Source organism: Melospiza melodia, chromosome 18 (genome assembly GCF_035770615.1).
Source record: "Melospiza melodia melodia isolate bMelMel2 chromosome 18, bMelMel2.pri, whole genome shotgun sequence".
In the NCBI taxonomy this organism is placed as follows: domain Eukaryota; kingdom Metazoa; phylum Chordata; class Aves; order Passeriformes; family Passerellidae; genus Melospiza; species Melospiza melodia.
In genome coordinates, this window is record NC_086211.1 from 15,086,897 (window position 1) to 15,106,880 (window position 19,984).

Consider the following 19,984-nt stretch of genomic DNA (forward strand, 5'->3'; position numbering starts at 1 on the left):
GGGAGGGCGGGCAGAGGATGCCCCGGCACTGCGGGCCCGGTGGCACCGGGGCGGGCACGGGGCGGCCCCGCCGCTGTGTCCAGCCGGGCTCTGTCCTGCCCCGAGCGGGTGACACCGCCTCAGACAATCCCGAGCGGCGAGATGGGAGAGGCCGCCCTGCCCCGAGCCCGCCCGCTCCCCGCGGTTTCGGCAAACCCAGGGCCCGTCCTGTCCCGGCGGCACAAACCAGTCCCGGCAGCCACACCCGGCACCGCCCGGCCCGCCTGGCACAGCCCCGGCACCGCTGGGCTGCGGAGGGCATGCCCCCCAAACACCCCCAAACCCGCCCTGGGGTGCCCCGATGGATGGGGGTGCTGGGCTGAGCCCTAAAGCAGAGCTGCTCACAACGTGGGGTGGTGACAGGCTGGTGGCGCTGCCCTGTGCCTCCTCAGGGGACCTGGCACCGGGGACCTGGCACTGGCACCAGCACCCCCGGCACCTCTGGGCTGCGCAGGCCGTGCCCCCCAAACCGCCCCAAACCCGCCCTGGGGTGCCTCGACGGATGGGGGTGCTGGGCTGAGCCCCAAAACAGAGCTGCACACAAGAGTGGGGTGGTGACAGGCTGGTGGCGCTGCCCTGTGCCTCCTCAGGGGACCTGGCACCGGCTGGGAGGGACAGGGGAGCCGGGTTTTGGCGCGGCACATCCTGCACAGTCACTCGCAAAGGATGCGAGCGGGATCGGCCTCAATTCCCCGCCTTGTCCCGGCAGCAGCGCCCTGGGGCAGCACCCCGGGCCCGGCCCGGCCTCGGGGCCCTCCCTGCTCTTGGTCACAGCGTGGGTGACAGGGCTGGGGCGGCTGTGCTGCCCCAGGGAGCCGGGTGTCCCCATCGGTGTCACACGGGCGCCCTGAGCTCCCTGCCCTGGCAGCCGCGGGATGGGGAACAGAGGCTGCACACACAGGGCACCCCCATAGCAGCAGAGCCAGCACACACAGGGCACCCCCTCTGCTGCTCAGAGCTCTCCTCTGCTGGTCCTCACATGTCCCACCCTGAAGCAGTGACATAAAGCTGTGCCAGGGCAGGTTTAGGTTGGAGATCAGGAAAGGCTCTTCCCCCAGAGGGTGCTGGCACTGCCCAGGCTGCCCAGGGAATGGGCACAGCCCCGAGGCTGCCAGAGCTCCAGGAGGGCTTGGACAGCGCTGCCAGGGATGGACAGGGTGGGATTGCTGGGGGGTCTGTGCAGGGACAGGGGCTGCCCTGGATGATCCCACTCAGGATATTCCATGATTTTCTGTGCCAGCACTACCTGGAGCTGGGGGGGATTGATGAGCACAGGAGCTGGCCCTGGGGAGGCTGGTGCCATTCCCAGGCCACCCCAGACACAGACAGATGCATTTCATAATCCCCAGGTCTCACCTAATCCCCAGGTCCCAGCCACCCGCGGCTGCTGCCCTGGGATCAAAACTGGTGGGGAGAGGGAGAAATGAAATACACAAAATGCAGTGGCTCGGTGCTCATTCGGGACTTTTTCATCGCCCTGAATCAGGGCCTGTCCGTCCATCCTGCTGTCCTTCAATCCCACCCACAGCTGGATGTGGACAAACATGACTGGGCTGGCTGTGGCTTCACTGCTCTGGGATAATTTACATTCCAGGATAATTCCCCACTTCAAACAGTTTCCATCTGCCCACCAGCGCTCACTCCCAGGGTTTTCCTAAATAGTCTAAAGGATAATTTGGTTGCTGGGGTAGGATCAGAAGACTTTAAACAGGAAGGGAAAATATCCAAATGCAAGACTTGTGCCCCATGTTAAATAATATACTTATATATATAAAATATAAAATAATATACTTATTTATATAAAATATTATGCAGTGGCCAGGGGTGGGGGGAGCCCCGAGTGCTGCCACAGCCCAGGCTTAGTGCAGGTCAGAGATGCCTGCAATTGTCTGTAAATAGTTTGTGGTCCAGGTTAACCATGGATCACAACCATCATTAATGATTACAGCCATCAGCAGCAGCCACTGCAGGTGTAGGGTGAAGGAGGGGGGGCCTGAAGGGCTCCCTGTGCCAAAATAAACGCTCGGGTTATGGAATCAGGGTGGGCAGGGAGAGCGGGACGGTGGCACACGGGTGATGGGACACTTTGCTGGCTGCCGCGGGGGTCCCGTGGGGCCGTGGCTCCCTCCCAGCCCAGGTGTGGCCCAGCCCCGCTGGTTGGAATCAGCCCCACTGCGGGTCCCGGCCCGGCCGCTCTGTCCCTCTGTCCCGCTCTGTCGCTCTGTCGCTCTGTCCGGCAGGGTTTATCTGGGGGCCGGCAGAGGGGCGATCACATGCTCGCTCGCCCGCCCGGCCGGGATTAGGTGCAGCCGCTGCGGCGGGGAGCGGTGCCAGGGAGCGGCGGTGCCCGGAGCGGCGGTGCCCGGGAGCTGTGGCCGTGGCCCCGCAGCCGCCCGGGGCACTCGGAGCCCATGGCCCCGGGCAGCGGGAGCCGGCCGCGGCTGCCCCCATGATGAACCTGCTGCAGCCCCCTGGCCGGGCCCTGGAGCGCTTCGATGGGCTCTCCCTCATTTACTGGTGAGCGGGATGCGCCCCGGCCCCGGGAACGGGATCCCGGGAACGGGAGCCCGAGCCTTGGATCCGCTCTGCAGGGATGGCCTTGGGGAGGATGCTGGGCTCGGTGACCCCGCGGCTCTTGGCGGAGTTGCTTTGATTGGGTTCATTTTCGGGGTTGCTTTGATCGCGTTCATTTTCGGTCCGTGCGGGGCAGGGTCCGGTGGGGGTCCCGCGGCTGCACAGACCGCTCAGGTGAGGCCGGGAGCAGCCAGGCTGCCAAAGGGGATCGATTTTCCAGGCAGCACCAGGGGAGCACCCCCAGCCCCGGGGAGCAGCTGTGGCGCTGCTGCAGCCGCAGTTCTGCTGCGGGCTGTCCCCTCCGGCAGGAGCTCCGGCAGGGCCCGGTGCCGGTGCCGGGAGCGGAGCGGGGCGCGGAGGGAACGGGAGGTGGCGGCGGCCGCGGATGTCTGCGCTATGTAGGGCACGGAGAGCGCGGCCGTGCCCGGGCCAGGGTTCAGAGCGTGCGGCTTTAGCCGATTAACTGGGGGTCAGTGGGCCGGAGCCAGCGCCGGCCTGGGCCCCGCCGGGCTCTCCGGGACCACCGTGGGTTCGGCGGAGCCTTGCTCGGGACCGGGCCGGAGCTGGGCTCCCCCCAGCCGGGACCGCGGCCGGGGCACGCTGGGGGCGGCCGGGGCCGGTCCGTGCCGTGCCGGACACGATGCACCTGCGGCTGAAGTAGGTCAGGGGAGCAGGGCTGGGGGCTGCGGGGCTGTGCCCCCGGCGTGCCCGCGGGATGGGCAGGGCAGCAGCTCGGGGTCACCGACACCGAGCCGGGCCTTGGGCGGCGGTGCTGGGGCTGTTCTGCTGCTTTTGGGGGCGGAAAGGGCAGAATCGGCTGCCGGTGGGAAGGAGGAGGTGCAGGACAGGCGTGGCTGTGCTGGGGCAGGGATACCAGGTGGAGGCTGATGCTGTGGGGCCGTGGGGTGGATTTGGGGCCCCTGGCCATCCTTGGCTCCATGGGGCTGCTGAGCCCTGGTGCCCTGCGAGGCAGAAATGCTCAAACCCCATTTTCCACCTCACGTGGAATTTGGAATGCTAAAATGTTGGCTCGAACCGTCCCTCAGCTTTGCCCACTGGGCCGTGTTTGGTTCGGGAGGAGAGGGGTGGTCGGGGGGAGCGTCCGCCCCATGTGGCGGTGCCAGATGTGCTGGCTGGTGTCCGTCTGTCCGCCGGCCCCGCCGGGACGCGGCGAGGATGGCGAGCAGATGGCGGGGAGATAACACCTCCCCGGCCCTCCGACAGGGATGACCCCGCTCTGCCGCTGATTAAAAGATTAATTTTGGAGTTTGAAATAGGAATTTGATAAATAAACGCGAGCCCTCGGCAGAACCTCACCCGGCCGGCAGCATCAGCGCGGGGGCGGCGGCGGCCGCGGCCGGAGCAGCAGCTCATCCCTCGTTTCTCATCCTTCATCCCTCGTTCCTCATCCCTCATCCCTCATCCCTCATTCTCCATCCCTCATTCTCCATCCCTCATCCCTCATCCCCCATCCCTCATTCTCCATCCCTCCTCCCTCGTCCCTTGTTCCCTCATCCCTCATCCCTCATTCTCCATCCCTCATTCTCCATCCCTCATCCCTCATCCCCCATCCCTCATTCTCCATCCCTCCTCCCTCGTCCCTTGTCCCTCATGCCGGGCTCTCCTGGTGGTGATGCCAATGGTTCTCCTGCAGCTGGAAGCTCTAAGCCAGTTTTGCAGTGCTGGTTTCTGTGCAGGAGCTCGGCCAGAGCCAGCAGGAGCTCAAACAGCCCCGAGGGGGCCACCGGGGCCGGGCAGGGCTCGGGGCCTGGCCCTTTCTGTTTTTAGGGATTCACTTGGGTGAATTTCGTGCTGTGGTTCTCAGGATTTCTCCCATCTGTGGGGTGGACAGGGGGTGGCCAGGCCAGCAGAGCAGGTCCTGCAGCCCCCACCAGCCCCTGTTAATAAGTTTATAACCAGTGCAATCCCACAGCCCAGGGGATTTAGGCAGGCAGGATGATTTATAATCCTGTTAACCCTTCACAGCAGTTGACACCCAAACAGGGGCCATGGGACCAGTCCCCAGGTGAGCATCAAATCACTTCTGATGGGAAGGGGAGGAGGAGGAGAAAGGCTTCCTCGTGGGAGAGATGTTAATGTTATCACACCTTGGAGCTGCTGTGGTGGAAATGAAGGCCCTGTTTGAGCTTTCCCCTGTGTTTGTGTTAATCCCCATCTCAGGGGTACATCCAAGGGTTGGGCTGGAGCAGATGTTGGGGGATGTTCAGCTCATCTGGGCTCTGGCATAAATGCCTTTCCTAAAAACTCCAAGGCAGACCAAGCCTGACCTCCCTTCTACCTTAAACAATCTCTCCTAATTGCTGCAGGACAGGTTGAATTGATAATTCATAATTGCAGAGGTTCTTTTTGCCTTCTCCCAACCAAAACCTTTTGGAGCAGCACAGGGCGATCTGTGTGTTGATGCCCATTGGAAGAGAGCTGTAACCCTTGCTGTGGTTTAACCAAGCCCCAGCAGTGTCCAGGAGCAGCTCTGCCAGGCAGGTGCCCACGCACTGAGCATCTTCTCCTGGGCAAGAAGAACCTCCAGAAATGCTCCACCACTCTTGGCCTGATGCATAATTGTCGGTGGCATCAGGTTCCTCCTGCAAGCCCCTCTCTCCCTGGGGTGAAGGGGATGGGCAGCAGGGATCTGACTGTCAGACAGCAGAGGGTCATTGGGATGAGCCCCTCATGCTGCAGAAATCCACAGGCTGAGAAGGGTGATGGAAATAGGGATGGAGTTTAGGGGAGGGTGATACAAGGGGCTGAAGAACAGGAAAGCCTGACCAGCAGTGAGGTGGATCTCTGGCTGCCCGAGGTCTCTGTGGCTGGTGCAGTGTCCTGGGAGAAGGGGATTTTCCTCCCTGAGGAGTGAGAGCGTGCCTCAGCCTCAGGGGAGCCACTCTCCTCCAGCAGGAGGAGGAACAAGCACTGAGAACAGCCCGGCCACCAGATACTCCTCACTCTGCATTGTCAGGCTGGGCTTGGGAGGGAGCGAGGTGACACCAGCAGGAGTGGGGAGGGTGAAACGCCCCCCAGGAGCCCCCTGTGACCTCTGAGGGGTCAGGGGGAGGGATTGAAGGAGCTCTGGGGCCCACAGGGTCCCTGGGAGAAGGAAAGAGCCCAGGGCTGTGGGGACAGGGGTGGCAGCCCTGCCCATGGGGATGGAGACCACAGGCTTGGAGGAGCAGTGTCACCCCCCAGGGCTGGCTGCAGCCACTGCCACCCTCTGCCCACCTGCAGCTGGTGCCCAGGGAGATGCTGAGCCCAGGGCTGGGCTGGGAGCACAGGATTGCCCATCCCTGAGTGCTCCCTGTGGGACCTGCCTGGTCCATCGCCACAATTTTGGCACTGTGGTTCCCTTGGGTGCAAGTTACTGCTGAGTTCCAGTTACTGGTTCCAGCTGGACATGAGAGGAAAACTTTGGGAACAATCAGCCTTTGGAATCACTTCCCAGAGACGTGGTGCATCCCCCAGTGCTGGATGCTTCCAAGGCTCAGCTGAGCAGGGTGCTGGGCTGTCTTGCCCAGACTGTACTTTGGACAAGAATGGTTGCACCAAGCGCTCCTCCAGGTCCCTTCCACCCCGGTGTTCCATGATTGTTTGTTCCCTCTTCTGTTCAGACTTGTCTGTGAGCATCTCTGATCTCCTGAGCTCATCTGAAGTGACTCCATGGGTGCTATTGTGAGAACACCGTGGGCTGCACCGTGGGCAGCTCCCTCCCAGCTCTTTCCCAGCTGATTGGTTTTTTGATTTATCCCCAACGCTTTGTAGCCGATCCTGCAAGCAGCACAGTTGCAATTTTCCAACTTCTAATCAGATGGAGAAACCTCTGCAGCCTACACTGATTTTGTTGTGTCATGAAGTGAACTCACCCAATAATGATCCTCAGTTCCTGCTGCTCCCAGGGGTGGGAGGATGGCAGAGACCGTGACCCAGTGCCCTGCTGGGGTGAGCCCTCCCACCTCCGCCTCCTTAATGCTGCTTTCCGGTGCCAAAAGGCCTCAGACAGATCTCACTTCCACCGCAGGATGTCTTTCCACCTCTAATCCCCACCCACACAAACCTGCTTGGACTCTGCTCCTCTGCTCAGCCGGGCACAGAGGCTCCCTGCGGGCTCAGGGTGCTGCTGTCAGCACGGCCTCCCCTTTTCCCCTTTTTCTCTTTTTTCCCTTTTCCCCTTTTCCTCTTTTCCTCTTTTCCCCCTTTCCCCCTCTCCTTTTCCTCTTCCTCTTCCCCTTTCTCGTTCCCCTTTTCCCCTTTTCCCCTTTTCCCCTTTTTTTTCCCCTTTTCCCCTTTTCCCCTTTTCCCCTTTCCATTCCCCTTTTCCCCTTTCCCCCTTTCCCCCTTTCCCCCTTTCCCCCTTTTCCCCTTTTCCCCCTTTCCCCTTTCCCCTTCCCCTTTCTCCTTCCCCTTCTCCCCTTCACCTTCTCCTTTTTCTCTTCCCCTTTCTCCTTCCCCTTTCTCCTTCCCCTTTTCCCCTTCCCCTTTTTCCTCTTTTCCTCTTTTTCTCTTTTCCCCTTTTACCCTTTCCCCCTTCCTCTTTTCCCCTTCCCCTTTTTTCCTCTTTCCCCCCTTTTTTCCCCTTTTCCCATTTTCCCCTTTTTTTTTTTCCCTTTCCCCCTTTCCCCCTTTCCCCCTTTCCCCTTTTCCCCTTTCCCCCTTTCCCCTTTTCCCTTCCCCTTTCCCCTTTCCCCTTTTCCCCTTCCCCATCCCTGTGCCCGTGCCTGGCCAGTCTCAGGACCCTCCCTGGGGCTGTCCCTTTGTGGTTTGATGTGGTCCTGGGGGGATCTCAGGGATAACCCAGGGATGCTGCTATGGGATCCCCACGGGGTCTGGCCATGCCTGGTCACAGCTGCTCCCCTCTCCTGGTTCCTGGGTTTAGCCTCAATGCTGGGGCTGGAACAACTGAGATTATTCAGATTAATTCAGATTAATAATGGAGATGATGGTTCCATTTCTTGTACAGCCTCAACATGGCCTGGAGATTACTCCATGTCTTGGTTCAAAACAACAATTTTTGGGCCCAGCTATTTATGGAACACAATGACATTTTGGGCTGTGAGGGGCTGTGTGGCTGTGGGGAACCCCCTGAGCCCTCAGTTTCAAAGGAAATGTGTTTCACGGGAGAGGAGCCTGGGGTGATGCCTCCCATGGGATTTGGGTTTGCTGCTGGACACGCTGCCCGAGCCATGCCAACCTGTCCAACAGTGACACCAAACCCATCACTGCCCTCGTGCTCCAGCTGCTCCCAGCTCTGTTTGCTCCTTGACAAGGGCACACCTGAGTTGTTTTTTACCATAACTTTACTGTTGGTTGTACTTGTTTCAGCCATTTTCTTCCCCTCTTTTCTTGCTGAAACCCAAACCCATCACCACCACCTTCTGCAGTGCTTCCTCTTGGCTCTGGTTCCTGTGCCTCTCCCAGCGCTCCCAGTTTCACTCTCCCACACTTTCCTCTTCATGCTCTCCCAGAAAAATACACTGGAAATGCACCTGACTTGTGCTGACCCAGCATTTTTAACTCTGTGCTCCTGCTCCAAGACTCATTTTGATTCTATTTACAGTTTCACCCACCCCTGCTTATAAACGGTACTGTTAAGTAAAGCTGACTTATACAGTTTCACTCAACTTCCATTAAAAATATATTTTCCAAGCAAAAGTAATTTTCCATTGGAAAAAAAAAAATTGAAGGGGTTTTAAGCCCATTTTTCTAGAAGTCAAAGAAAAAGTGGACAACAAGTGAAACATGTTTATCTGCTGTCCAGCCCCATGGGGCATCAATTCTCACTTCAACTATTCTTAATTCTTCTATTCTCTCACTTAAAAAGCTAAAATCTGATTTAAAATCTGAAGTCTCACCAGCAGTTCCCTGGATTACCCTGGAGTGGCTCAGCTGGGTCCCAGCTCCACAAGGATCTCGAGCACACAGCCCAGGCCCTTTGCCAGGGGAATGTTTGCCCTCAACACTGTTACACAAATTAGGCCTGGGACCCTTGGGTAGATCATGGACCCTTATAAATCCTTCCTGAATGTGATCCCAAGTTTTAAACCACTGAAAATCCTCTGAATTGTTTTTGTTGAAGATTCCTCTGATTGGAGATGTATTAATGAATGGGAGCAGCAGCATTGTCTGGTGCTTTGCCAGGTTTGGTGTGTGTTTTGGAGGATGGAACTGAGGAACTGAGTGTTTGGAGAGAAAGTTGGAAGCTGAGCATTGCTCCTCTTCCCTGAGGGCCTCTTGGATTTGGTTTTCATTTCTTTTACCAGCTTGTGGACAAGCCTGTGGTTTATTGCAACATCCCACCCAGTGGGAAGGACCAGGAACCCCAGCCTGGGGCAGCTGAAGGACTTTGAGTCAGAAATGTGAGCCCCAAACACACCTGTGTAACCCTGAGTGTAGAAATTGTTCCCTGAGATGCAGAAATCAGGGTGGGTGAATTGCTAAATTGCCAGGCAGGAAAATTTCCCCATTTTCCTGCAAGTTTTGGCTTGGCCTGGCTCCAGTGAGCTTTCCTGCAGCCCCTCTGAAACTGGGCAGAGAAGTGACCTTATCATAGAGCCACAGAATGCTTCAGTGGGAAGGGACCTTAAAGATCATCTCATTCCACTCCCTGTCTTGGGAATGGACCCCTTCCAACCTGCCTTTGGAGATTTCCATGGATCCAGGGGCAGCCACAGCTTCTCTGGTCACCCTGTGCCAGTGCTTCAACTTTATCCCACTGCCATTGCCTCCAGTGCTTGTGCAATCCCTTCAGCATCGCTCATTTATCCCAGCCAAGACTCTGGCCCGTGGATCGGGGCAGGAATTGTGGGACAATGCATCAGCAGAGTCCCAGGGCATCTGGGATGGTTGTACACGGTGTTTTGGTGGTGGTTTGATGGTGTTTTGGTGGTGTTTTGGTGGTGTGTTGGTGGTGTTTTGGTGGTGGGATGGAAAGGTGTCTTCCTCTGACCAGGAAGGTTCTTGATGCATCAGAGGACTCAGGGTGTGATCCTGAGTGTGAGTGGCAGGAGCTGCTGGGTGAGGGGTGCCCAAAAGGTCACCCCAAGGTGGGCATGGTGCCAGGGCTCCCCTGCCCCTCAGGGAGCTGTCCCCTGGTGTGGAACAGCTCCCACTGCAGAGTGGGCACAGAGGGAGGGTTCCACAGCCCAGCATTGAATTCCTGTGCATGTTCTGCCACAAAACCTCCTGGCCAGCCTTGAACAAGGCACCAAAACCCAGAGCTGGTGATCATCGGGTCTTGGACTCTCCTGCCTTAACTTTTGTCTCTCCAGCAGATTTGGAGATGGGCCCAGGTTCCACCCCTCAGGCTTAGCCTGCTTCAGCCAAAGCCTTGGCGAGGATGTGGAGAGCCAAAAATTAAGGCAAGAGAGCCAAAAATTAAGGCAGGAGATTCCAACATCTGATGACCCCACATCTTGCTGTGCTGGAGTGTGCAAAATGATCTATCACCAGATGCATCTATGTTTGTCTAGTTGGCATTACTTATCCAATTTTTTTTTTTTTTTTTAGCTAAATAATTTAATTCTTAGGAAAGTTTTGGCCACCTGAAGGTCAAATCTATTCAGGTTTTATACGGCATCTGAATGTCCTCAAGTGAAAACAATTTAAAAAAAAAGAAGACAAAATGCAGGAGAACGTTTCCAATTTGTCTTTGTTTTGAAGCACTTTGCACGAAGCCATCGGGGAACATCCAGCTGATAAAATCAGCTGTTCAACCATGGGAACAGCAACATCCATCCAGCAGCTTGGACTCAAGGGATGGTTTGGCAAGGGGTGGCAGTGCCAGGCGTGGCCACAGTGGCTGCAGTCAGAGCTCTGCTAACGAGGGCAGGGGCCACTAATGGGGCCTGGCCAGGAGCCTGCTGAGACATGGGACAGCACGAGGAGAACACTGATGGGGAGGCAGGCACAGGAGCTCCCTGTGACCTCAGATGTCCCCCAGAGCTGGCTGGGATGCAGGACCCGTGTCCTCCTTTGGGTCCAGGGGAGGACATTTCCCTTCTCAGGAAAGCCACCAGAGCTTTCCCCCTGCTCCTGCCAAGCCCCAGGGTGGCTCTTCTGGTCCGTTCCCATCACTGGCAAACCTTGGATAATCTTATTTCATCCCCCCATCCCAAAAGACAGGGGTGCTGCTGCTTCTCCAGCTGGGTGGTGGCACCAAGATAGGGATGGAGCACACAGCCTCAAGCTGCACCAAGGGAAATATAGGTTGGATATTAGGGAAAAGATTTTACTGATAGAGTGATAAAGTTCTGGAATGTTCTGCCCAGGGAGGTGGTGGAGTCACCATCCCTGGGTGTGTTTAACAAAGCCTGGATGTGGCACTGGGTGCCAGGGTTTAGGTGAGGTATTGGGGCTGGGTTGGACTCGATGATCTTGAAGGTCTCTCCCAACCCAGTGATTCTGTGAATTCTCTGGCTGTTCAAAGGCAAGTCAGGCTTTTGAGCTCCCAGCACGCAGGGGACAGCTGAACTTGTCCTGCATTAAGAAGGAAATCCTGTGGGCTGGAAAAGATGCTAAAAGGAAAAAAATCAACATCAACCCTAAACCCCCTAAGTGCCACAGTCTGTTCCTGCTTCCAGAGCTCTGCTATGGATTTTAACTCTTTAGGGATGGTGACTGCACACCAAACACTGCCCTCCATCCCTGCAGGGGCCGTTCCCAAGAGCACATCCCAAGGAATCCCCTTGTGCTGAGGATGAGGGGCCAGCCCTGCTCCGGCCCCGCGCCTGGAGGGGCCGCGCTGGCCCCGGCTTGCGTAAGCTTTAATCTAAAGTTGGAGATGTTTTGAGCTGATCTGTGTTAATGTTGGGAGGAATTAACATGCATACGGGGACACCACGTGATGCCCTCCGACCTCCCCTTTTTTTTTTTTCTTTTTTTTTTCCCATTTTTTCCCCCATCACTTTAACGGATTCCTGCCAAATCCGAGTGGCGGTGCCGGGCAGGGCCGGGCTGGCACCGCCGCCACGATGCCCGCGGTCTCTGTGCTTTACAAGGGAGTCATCATCATCAGCAGGTAATGGGGATGGAATTGCTCAACAGAAACAGTTCCAGCCCAGGCTGTGCCCTGTGGCTTCCCCCGGAGCGGGATTGGGATGCAGGGATGGCAGGAGGAGCCCCGGACAGCGGTGCTGGTTGGGTTTTGTGCTTTGGTGGTGTTTGAGGCTGGTTGGGTTTTGTGCTTTGGTGGCATTCGTGGCTGGTTGGGTTTTGTGCCTTGGTGGCATTTTGTGCTTTGGTGGCGTTCGTGGCTGGTTGGGTTTTGTGCTTTGGTGGCATTTTGTGCTTTGGTGGCATTTGAGGCTGGTTGGGTTTTGTGCCTTGGTGGCGTTTTGTGCTTGGGGCTGCCGGGCAGCCGTGCCTCGGCGTGGGGATGATGCTGATGATGAAGATGATAAGGGTTGATGGCAGGGATGATGATAAGAGCTGATGGTATCAAGGAGCATCTGCTCCACTGGAGCTGCAGCCAGTGGTGCCTGCCCTGATCCCGGCTTGCTTGGGGAATTTCCTCTGTGATTTACTCGAAATACCCTGAAAATCCCAAACCAGCCTGAATCCAGGGCTGCTCTGCCTCCCTGGGATGCCTTCGAGCTCAATTTTTCAATAGCCACATGTGGCCAGTTGTTTGTTCAGTCTTCAGTGAGGTGCAAGGATGGCAAGAAGGGGCACTTTTTATCATGGAGAAAACGCCTCCAGTCTGAATCTGAGAGGTGGGAGTTACTGGCTTTGCAGGACAGCTCGATATTTTGAGTTTTATTTTGGACTCCTGGTAAGTCCCTGCAGGTTATTCTTATCCTGCATCCTGCTGGATTTGGAGCTGCCTCCTGTTTCCCACGCTGCTGTTCCTCCTCATCCATGTTCAGATCTGGGACCTGATATGGATTGGGAAACACTTTCTCTCTTGGCACTCAGATGCTGGGGAGTGCTTTGGTGCCTCCTCAGCCCTGGTTTCCACCTGGCACATCTGGGTTGGGGTTTCAGATCAGGGCTCATCCATCCTGAGGAGCCCAAGGAGAAGTGCTGGTGGTCCCAGGTTTGGTGTCTGGCATCTGTGGTTGGGCAGGGTGGTTTTGGGGTCATTCATCTGGGAGCTTGCCTAAGGTGTTTAGGGGAGGCTGTGGGATGTTTAGGGGGAATCTCAGGTGTGTGATGCTCTTCCATCTGCTCTGGCTTGTGATGAGAAGCTCCCACCAGACCAGGCATGACTGGGAGCAGTTCTTACATCCCGTTTTCCAGACCCTCTGCCTGCATTAAAAGCCTTGAGAGTGGATTGTGCCTGTGTGTGTTCATTCCAGGCTGTGTTTGTGAAGTGCTTTATTGCAGAGCAGGGCTCCCAGCTCTGATCTCATTTCCCAGGAGCTGCACAGCTGTGCAGCCCCGATAATCTGGGGTAATGAAGCACAGACAGGTCCAGCAGATTTGCTGGGTGGGGAGGATGATGCTCAGCCCTGCACATATTCTCTCATTTATCTGGGCACAGCTTGGGGGGGCTGGCTGGGGGCTGTTTTGCCCCTGTGGGTGCTGTGGTGGGGCTGTGCCTCAGCCTGGGTGTGTGCTGGGCTGGGAGGGACAATGTGCCCCAGGGTGTGCTGGCTGGGCACCTGTGCCCCTGTCCTTTATGGCCCATGACACAAAACTGCTCCTCTTGTCTCCCCCAGGACACTCATGGGACCGTACGGGATGGACCGAGCCGTGCACTGCTTCGACTTCTACGAGTGTGCAAACGGGCTGGGTGAGTACCAGGGACTGGGGGAGTACCAGGGATGGGCTGTGCCTCAAACAGCCTCCAGCCCCAGAGCCTGGCTCAGGATGTGCCTCCCTGTGTGCAGGCTGGTGTCCCACTGCATCTTGTGCCTTGTACCTGCCTGCATTGAGCACCTTCTGCACCTTTTGCAGCTGTGGCATTAAAAGAATGTCAAAATCCCAACTAATTCCATGGTCATGGCGAGCAGCCAATGCAGGAGCCCAGGCCCACAGCCCCTTCCCTCAGCTGGATGAGCAGGAGTGGCCTTTCAGAATGTTTTGGATTAAATCAATTAAAATGCTAAATAAATAGAAAAGCAGAAGCCCCAGCACTCCCCTGCCCCTCTGCAGACTTTTCCCCTGGAAAACCATCCCAGTGGGGGATGGAAGGTGCTTCCTGCAGCACTCCTGAGGGCTGGATGCATGAGCTGCCTTTGGAAAGTTTGGCCCACGGGGAAGGGAATGAGCACTGGGTGAGTCAGTTGTCCTCCCAGAGCACTCTGAACTTCAAAGCATGGGAGAGGAGGGAAAGGAGGAGGTCACATCCATCAGAACGTGACAGAGTCCCAGGTTCATGACACCCAGCCCAGAGGGATCCAGCAGAGCCTTTCTCTGACCTCTCTGTATCCAGTGGTGCTCTGCCATGGGGCTTTATAAAACTGTGTTATCCTGCATCAGCATTTCACAGTCTCTCCCTTAATCCTTGATTGTGAGTGCAGCCCACCCTCCACAGAGCAGCTGGGGACCCTTGAATGACCATTTGGGACAACTCCTGAGGAGTCACCAGAGAAACAAGTTCAGGTTTCCTGAGACCCGAGATTAATTATGGATTCATTATTGGCTGTTTCCAGCTCTGGCAGGAACAGCTCTGCTGACTCTTCCCACATTCATGGGGTTCATGGGAGCTCAGAGAAATTACTTTATTTGGTGAATATGATATTTTAATCTGCAGAGGTGGATTTGGTTGGGTTGATGGGATTTCAGCTGCTGGCTTAGATTAGCTCATTGAAGGAGGAGGCCCAGAAAAGCCTGATGGGGCCATCACTGACCTCTGGGAGAGGTGACAGATGTGGCAGCCCTTTGTGAGCCACTTCCTCGGGTTCCAGCTCCTCTCCTTTCCCCCAGTCTGGGCCTGAGGGTCTCTGCAGGGTCCAGCAGAACCTACAAAGCAAATTGTGATGTGCTGGAGGAAGCTACAACGATGTGCAATCATGTGGATTTCCTAAAGCCATCAGCTGCTGGCTTCACCCTCTCCTGTGGGGCTTGGAGCACTCAGGACAGGCAATCATCCTCCAGAAATCATGGAATGGTTTGGGTGGGAAGGGACCTCAAAGTCTCATCTCACTGCACCCCCTGCCATGGCAGGGACACCTCCCACTGTCCCAGGCTGCTCCAAGCCCTGCCCAGCCTGGCCTTGGGCACTGCCAGGGATCCAGGGGCAGCCACAGCTGCTCTGGACACCCTGTGCCAGGGCCTGCCCACCCTCACAGGGAACAATTCCCAATTCCCAATATCCCATCCATCCCTGCCCTCTGGCAGCTTAATCTTCCCTCTCTGATGAGTGCTGCTTACAGAATCCCTGTGTGTGCCTGAGGTGTCAGAGTGGGTTTATTTGGGAAAAGAAAGTGCCTTCATGAGTTTCTCAAGCTGAATGCAGGGTTATCCCAGCAGTTTCTCAGATGTTATCCCAGCATTTTCCCAGGTAGGATGAGGTGTTATTCCAGCATTTTCTCAGGTGGGATGCAAGGTTTTCTCAGCAGTTTTTCAGGTAGGATGAGGTGTTATTCCAGCAGTTTCTCAGGTGGGATGCAGGGTTTTCCCAGCAGTTTCCCAGATGGATGCAGAGCTATCCCAGCAGTTCCCAGGTAGGCTGAGGTGTTATCCCAGCAGTTCCCAGATGGATGCAGGATTATCCCAGCAGTTCCCAGATGAATGCAGGGCTATCCCAGGTGGGATGCAGGGTTATCCCAGCAGTTTCTCAGGCAGGATGAGGTGTTATCCCAGCAGTTCCCAGGTGGGATGCAGGGTTATCCCAGCAGTTCCCAGGCAGGATGAGGTGTTATCCCAGCAGTTCCTTGGGAGCAGCAGCAGTGCTGGCTGCCAGGTCAGCGTTTGGCCGCGGGTCTGTTGCTCTGTGGCTTCAGGTGCAAACCCACAAGTGAACCTCAGCAGAAGTTCAAAGGGGTTACCTGGCAGCTCCTCTCACCTGAACCTCGAATTAAGGAATAGCCATCAAAGGGAAGTGCTGATTAAGGAGCATTTCTCAGAAACACTGAGATCTCATTATCTTGACCTTCATCTGCTTAGGACAGGGCAGGGAGTGATTCACCTCCAATCTGTCCCTTCCTCCAGACAGAAAAAGCTGGCGGGGGCTGCAAGATCAACAGAGGGATTAAGGGAAATGTAATTGAACATTGCCAGCTTAGGCAGGGAGCAGGCTGCCCCTCTGTGTGCCCAGCCTGGCAGGCACTGGGGTCAGGATGATCCCAGTTGGACTAAACAACCAGATTAGCCAGGACACCCCCTGACCTGTGTGGATCCAGGAGCAGGTGAGATTATAGCCTGAGAACTGTGACTCTGGCATTAGTGGGAGTGGGATTAGAGGCACCAGAGGAGCTTGAGGGTCTTGGAGAAATTTATAGGATTGTTAAGAGCCTAAACAAAGCACAGACTTGGTCAGTCTTACCTCTAAATCCATCTGGAGTTTTCCTGGCAAACTTTGTTCTGCAAAAGAGAAAAAAAACCAGGGACATGGACATCAGCTCCAGGACCTTTGCCAGAAAGGAAAGATTAAATAGAGGGATCCAAAATAGGCTAGATTATCTGGCCCTAAGTATGACTTAATAAGCATTATACTGGGACTTTGATGCTGTGATAATTAAAGAGCCGTTATTTACCTACACTGGGTCCCAAATAGAAATCTGATTGAAGTAAATGTTTATAAAATATGTAAAAAATTATCATCCCAGGAATGCTGCCACCACAGTCCTGGATGGTCCAGGTTTGCTGCCATCCACCAGCTGCTGTCCCCTGGAGTGATCTGAGCCCTGGAAAGGCTGAGCCCTCCCTCCTCCTCCTCTTCCTCCTATTCCTCCTCCTCCTCCCTGCCCCACTGGGACTCTCCAGTGGATTTGGGGGGCAGGACTGGCACCCAGAGCAGCTTCTTGGTGAGGTGATGGGTGTGAGCAGTGGGCAGAGCTCAGCAGCCTCCAGCTGCTTTCCCAACAAGGGAGTTAAAACTGAGGGATTTTTCCTCCCCCACCCAAGTTTGAGTGTGTCTGGAGCAATACTGTGAGTAATCAGTGATTTTAATAACAAGATCGGATTTTCTCCTGACATCGTTGGGGATAAAGGAGGATTTGGGATACCTCAGCTATATTAAGGCATTATTACAATTGATTTGCAGACACAAAAGGGAAATGAGTCATTATTGATTTGATATCTCAGCACACACTGGGCTGCTGGGGGATGCTGTGGCTGGGCCTCTGCAAGGTGCAGATTTTTATATTATTTGTGAGATGTGCTTCATCATTCCTAATTCCTTTGTGTTAGGAGTGAAGAAAGATGTGGGATGTGTTCCTCAGTCATGTCCAGCCTTGGGCTGGACTTCAGGCTCTGCTCCATCCAGGAAACTGATGGGCTTGGCCTCTGCAGACCCCTCATGGTTTCCCAGGCCCATCCCTGGGGTGCCCCTGTTCCCTGGGGTGTCTGAGATCCCCTGGCTCCACAGGGAGCACAGGAATGTACTGCTCAGCATCCCTGGCCATGGGCACGTTTTATCTTTCATGGCAGCAACAACTCCTCCCTACTTTTGTGCCCAGTGCTTGACCTGACCCACAGCTTGGTGAGGCTCGTGCTGCTTATAGATACTTTTATGGAACAATATTTCAAATTTGAGTGAAGTTCTTTTATAAATCACTATAAATTATAAAATATTATAAATATAAATTATAATATATAATAATATAATATATTGTATAATTTATAATATATAAAATATAAAATAATATATAATGTATATTATATATAATATAGATATTATATATTACATAATATATATTATATATAAATAAAATAAATATAAAATATTATAGAAAATATAGAAAATATAGGAATTTATAAAATAAATTATAAAATAATAAATATTAATATAAATTATAAAATAATATATTAATATATAATATATATAATATATTATATAATATTTTATATTTTATATAATATGTTTTATATTTTATATTTTATACTATAAATTAGAAAATATCAGTGCCCATTCCTGACGTGTTCTGCTGTGAGTTCCCTGTGAGTTCCAGCAGTAACAACAATTCCAGCTCCTCACAAGGGCGTGGTTAATGCATTAAGCCTAGGGAATAAACTCCAGCATTCAGACAGGGCTGGGATTTGGAGCTTGGGAAAAGCAGCAATTGGTGCATATAGAAATGTAAATGTATTTATGGGAAATTGTTATAATTTAGTTATTATCTAATCTAATCTGAAGGTGACTTGAGACACAAAGTCTTTCCCTGGAGGCAGATGAAAGCTGTGAGGGGCCTGAGAGCTTGGGTTACCAGAGGAAGGGAAGCAGGGATAGGAATGATACCGTGCCCTGAGAAATCCCCACCCAGGATCCCCCTCTACCTTAGTTTTTAGGGTTCCCAGGTTTTAGGGCAGCAGCTGGGCCTTGTCCCTACAGCCCAGGACTGTGCAGGGCTCAGAGTTGGGGCAGGGCTGGCCTGGGCCTGGCTCAGTGGCACTGCCTGTCCCCAGCCTGTCCCCAGCCTGTCCCCCTCAGCCAAACGCCCGACCCATGGCTCTGGGCACAGATTTGTTAATTAAAGCCAGGCTTTTTAATCCTTCTGTCCACAGCCTGGATCTTCCAAGTAGGACTTAATGAGCCCTGGATAAATAAATAAGTCTCTTGGACCTTTTCCTGCCAGCCAGCTCAGGGTGGGCACAGGGACAGGCCCGTGGTGGCTCTGAGGGGGCTCTGAGGTGGCTCTGAGGTGGCTCTGAGGGGGCTCTGAGGGGCTCTGAGGGGGCTCTGAGGCGGCTCTGAGGGGGCTCTGAGGGGGCTCTGAGGGGGCTCTGAGGGGCTCTGAGGTGGCTCTGAGGGGCTCTGAGGTGGCTCTGAGGTAGCTCTGACGTGGCTCTGAGGGGGCTCTGAGGGGCTCTGAGGGGGCTCTGAGGCGGCTCTGAGGGGGCTCTGAGGTGGCTCTGAGGGGGCTCTGAGGGGGCTCTGAGGGGGCTCTGAGGGGCTCTGAGGTGGCTCTGAGGGGCTCTGAGGTGGCTCTGAGGGGGCTGTGAGGGGGCTCTGAGGGGCTCTGAGGTGGCTCTGAGGGGCTCTGAGGTGGCTCTGAGGTAGCTCTGAGGTGGCTCTGAGGGGGCTCTGAGGGGCTCTGAGGGGGCTCTGAGGGGCTTCGAGGAGGCTCTGAGGGGCTCTGAGGTGGCTCTGAGGTGGCTCTGAGGGGGCTCTGAGGGGGCTCTGAGGTGGCTCTGAGGGGGCTCTGAGGGGCTCTGACGGGCTCTGAGGTGGCTCTGAGGGGGCTCTGAGGAGGATCTGAGGGGCTCTGACGGGCTCTGAGGTGGCTCTGAGGGGCCTCTGAGGGGCTCTGAGGGGGCTCTGAGGGGCCTCTGAGGGGGCTCTGAGGGGGCTCTGAGGGGGCTCTGAGGTGGCTCTGAGGGGCTCTGAGGTGGCTCTGAGGGGGCTCTGAGGTGGCTCTGAGGGGCTCTGACGGGCTCTGAGGTGGCTCTGAGGGGGCTCTGAGGGGGCTCTGAGGGGCTCTGAGGTGGCTCTGAGGTGGCTCTGAGGGGGCCCTAGGTGGCTCTGAGGGGTCTCTGAGGGGGCTCTGAGGGGGCTCTGAGGGGGCTCTGAGGGGCTCTGAGTGGGCTCTGAGGGGGCTCTGAGGTGGCTCTGAGGTGGCTCTGAGAGGCTCTGAGGGGGCTCTGAGGGGGCTCTGAGGGGGCTCTGAGCGGCTCTGAGGGGGCTCTGAGGTGGCTCTGAGGGGGCTCTGAGGTGGCTCTGAGGGGGCTCTGAGGGGACTCTGAGGGGGCTCTGAGGGGGCTCTGAGGTGGCTCTGAGGGGGCTCTGAGGGGCTCTGAGGTGGCTCTGACAGGCTCTGAGGGGCTCTGAGTGGGCTCTGAGGGGGCTCTGAGGGGGCTCTGAGGGGCTCTGAGGGGCTCTGTGGTGGCTCTGAGGGGGCTCTGAGGGGCTCTGAGGTGGCTTTGAGTGGGATCTGAGTGGGCTCTGAGGTGGCTCTGAGGGGGGTCTGAGTGGGCTCTGAGGGGGCTCTGAGGTGGCTCTGAGGTGGCTCTGAGGGGGCTCTGAGTGGGCTCTGAGGGGGCTCTGAGGGGCTCTGAGGTGGCTCTGAGGGGGCTCTGAGGGGGCTCTGAGGTGGCTCTGAGGGGCTCTGAGGTGGCTCTGAGGGGGCTCTGAGGGGCTCTGAGGTGGCTCTGAGTGGGCTCTGAGCGGGCTCTGAGGGGGCTCTGAGGGGCTCTGAGGTCGCTCTGGGGGGGCTCTGAGGGGGCTCTGAGGGGCTCTGAGGTGGCTCTGAGTGGGCTCTGAGGGGGCTCTGAGGTGGCTCTGAGGGGGCTCTGAGGTCGCTCTGGGGGGGCTCTGAGT

General features: G+C 55.8%; 1 protein-coding gene across 2 annotated transcripts in view; it reads left to right on the forward strand.

The window, feature by feature from the left end:
* Positions 1-2,445: 2,445 nt before the first annotated feature.
* LOC134426352 (syntaxin-binding protein 4-like) overlaps positions 2,446-19,984 on the forward strand; it is a 49,679-nt gene continuing 32,140 nt past the window's right edge. For both annotated transcript variants that reach the window (XM_063171296.1, XM_063171297.1), the window contains exons 1-2: positions 2,446-2,556; positions 13,281-13,354. In XM_063171296.1, the coding sequence (XP_063027366.1) occupies positions 2,489-2,556; positions 13,281-13,354 (142 nt within the window). In that variant the 5' untranslated portion in view covers positions 2,446-2,488. The remainder of the gene's footprint in view (positions 2,557-13,280; positions 13,355-19,984) is intronic.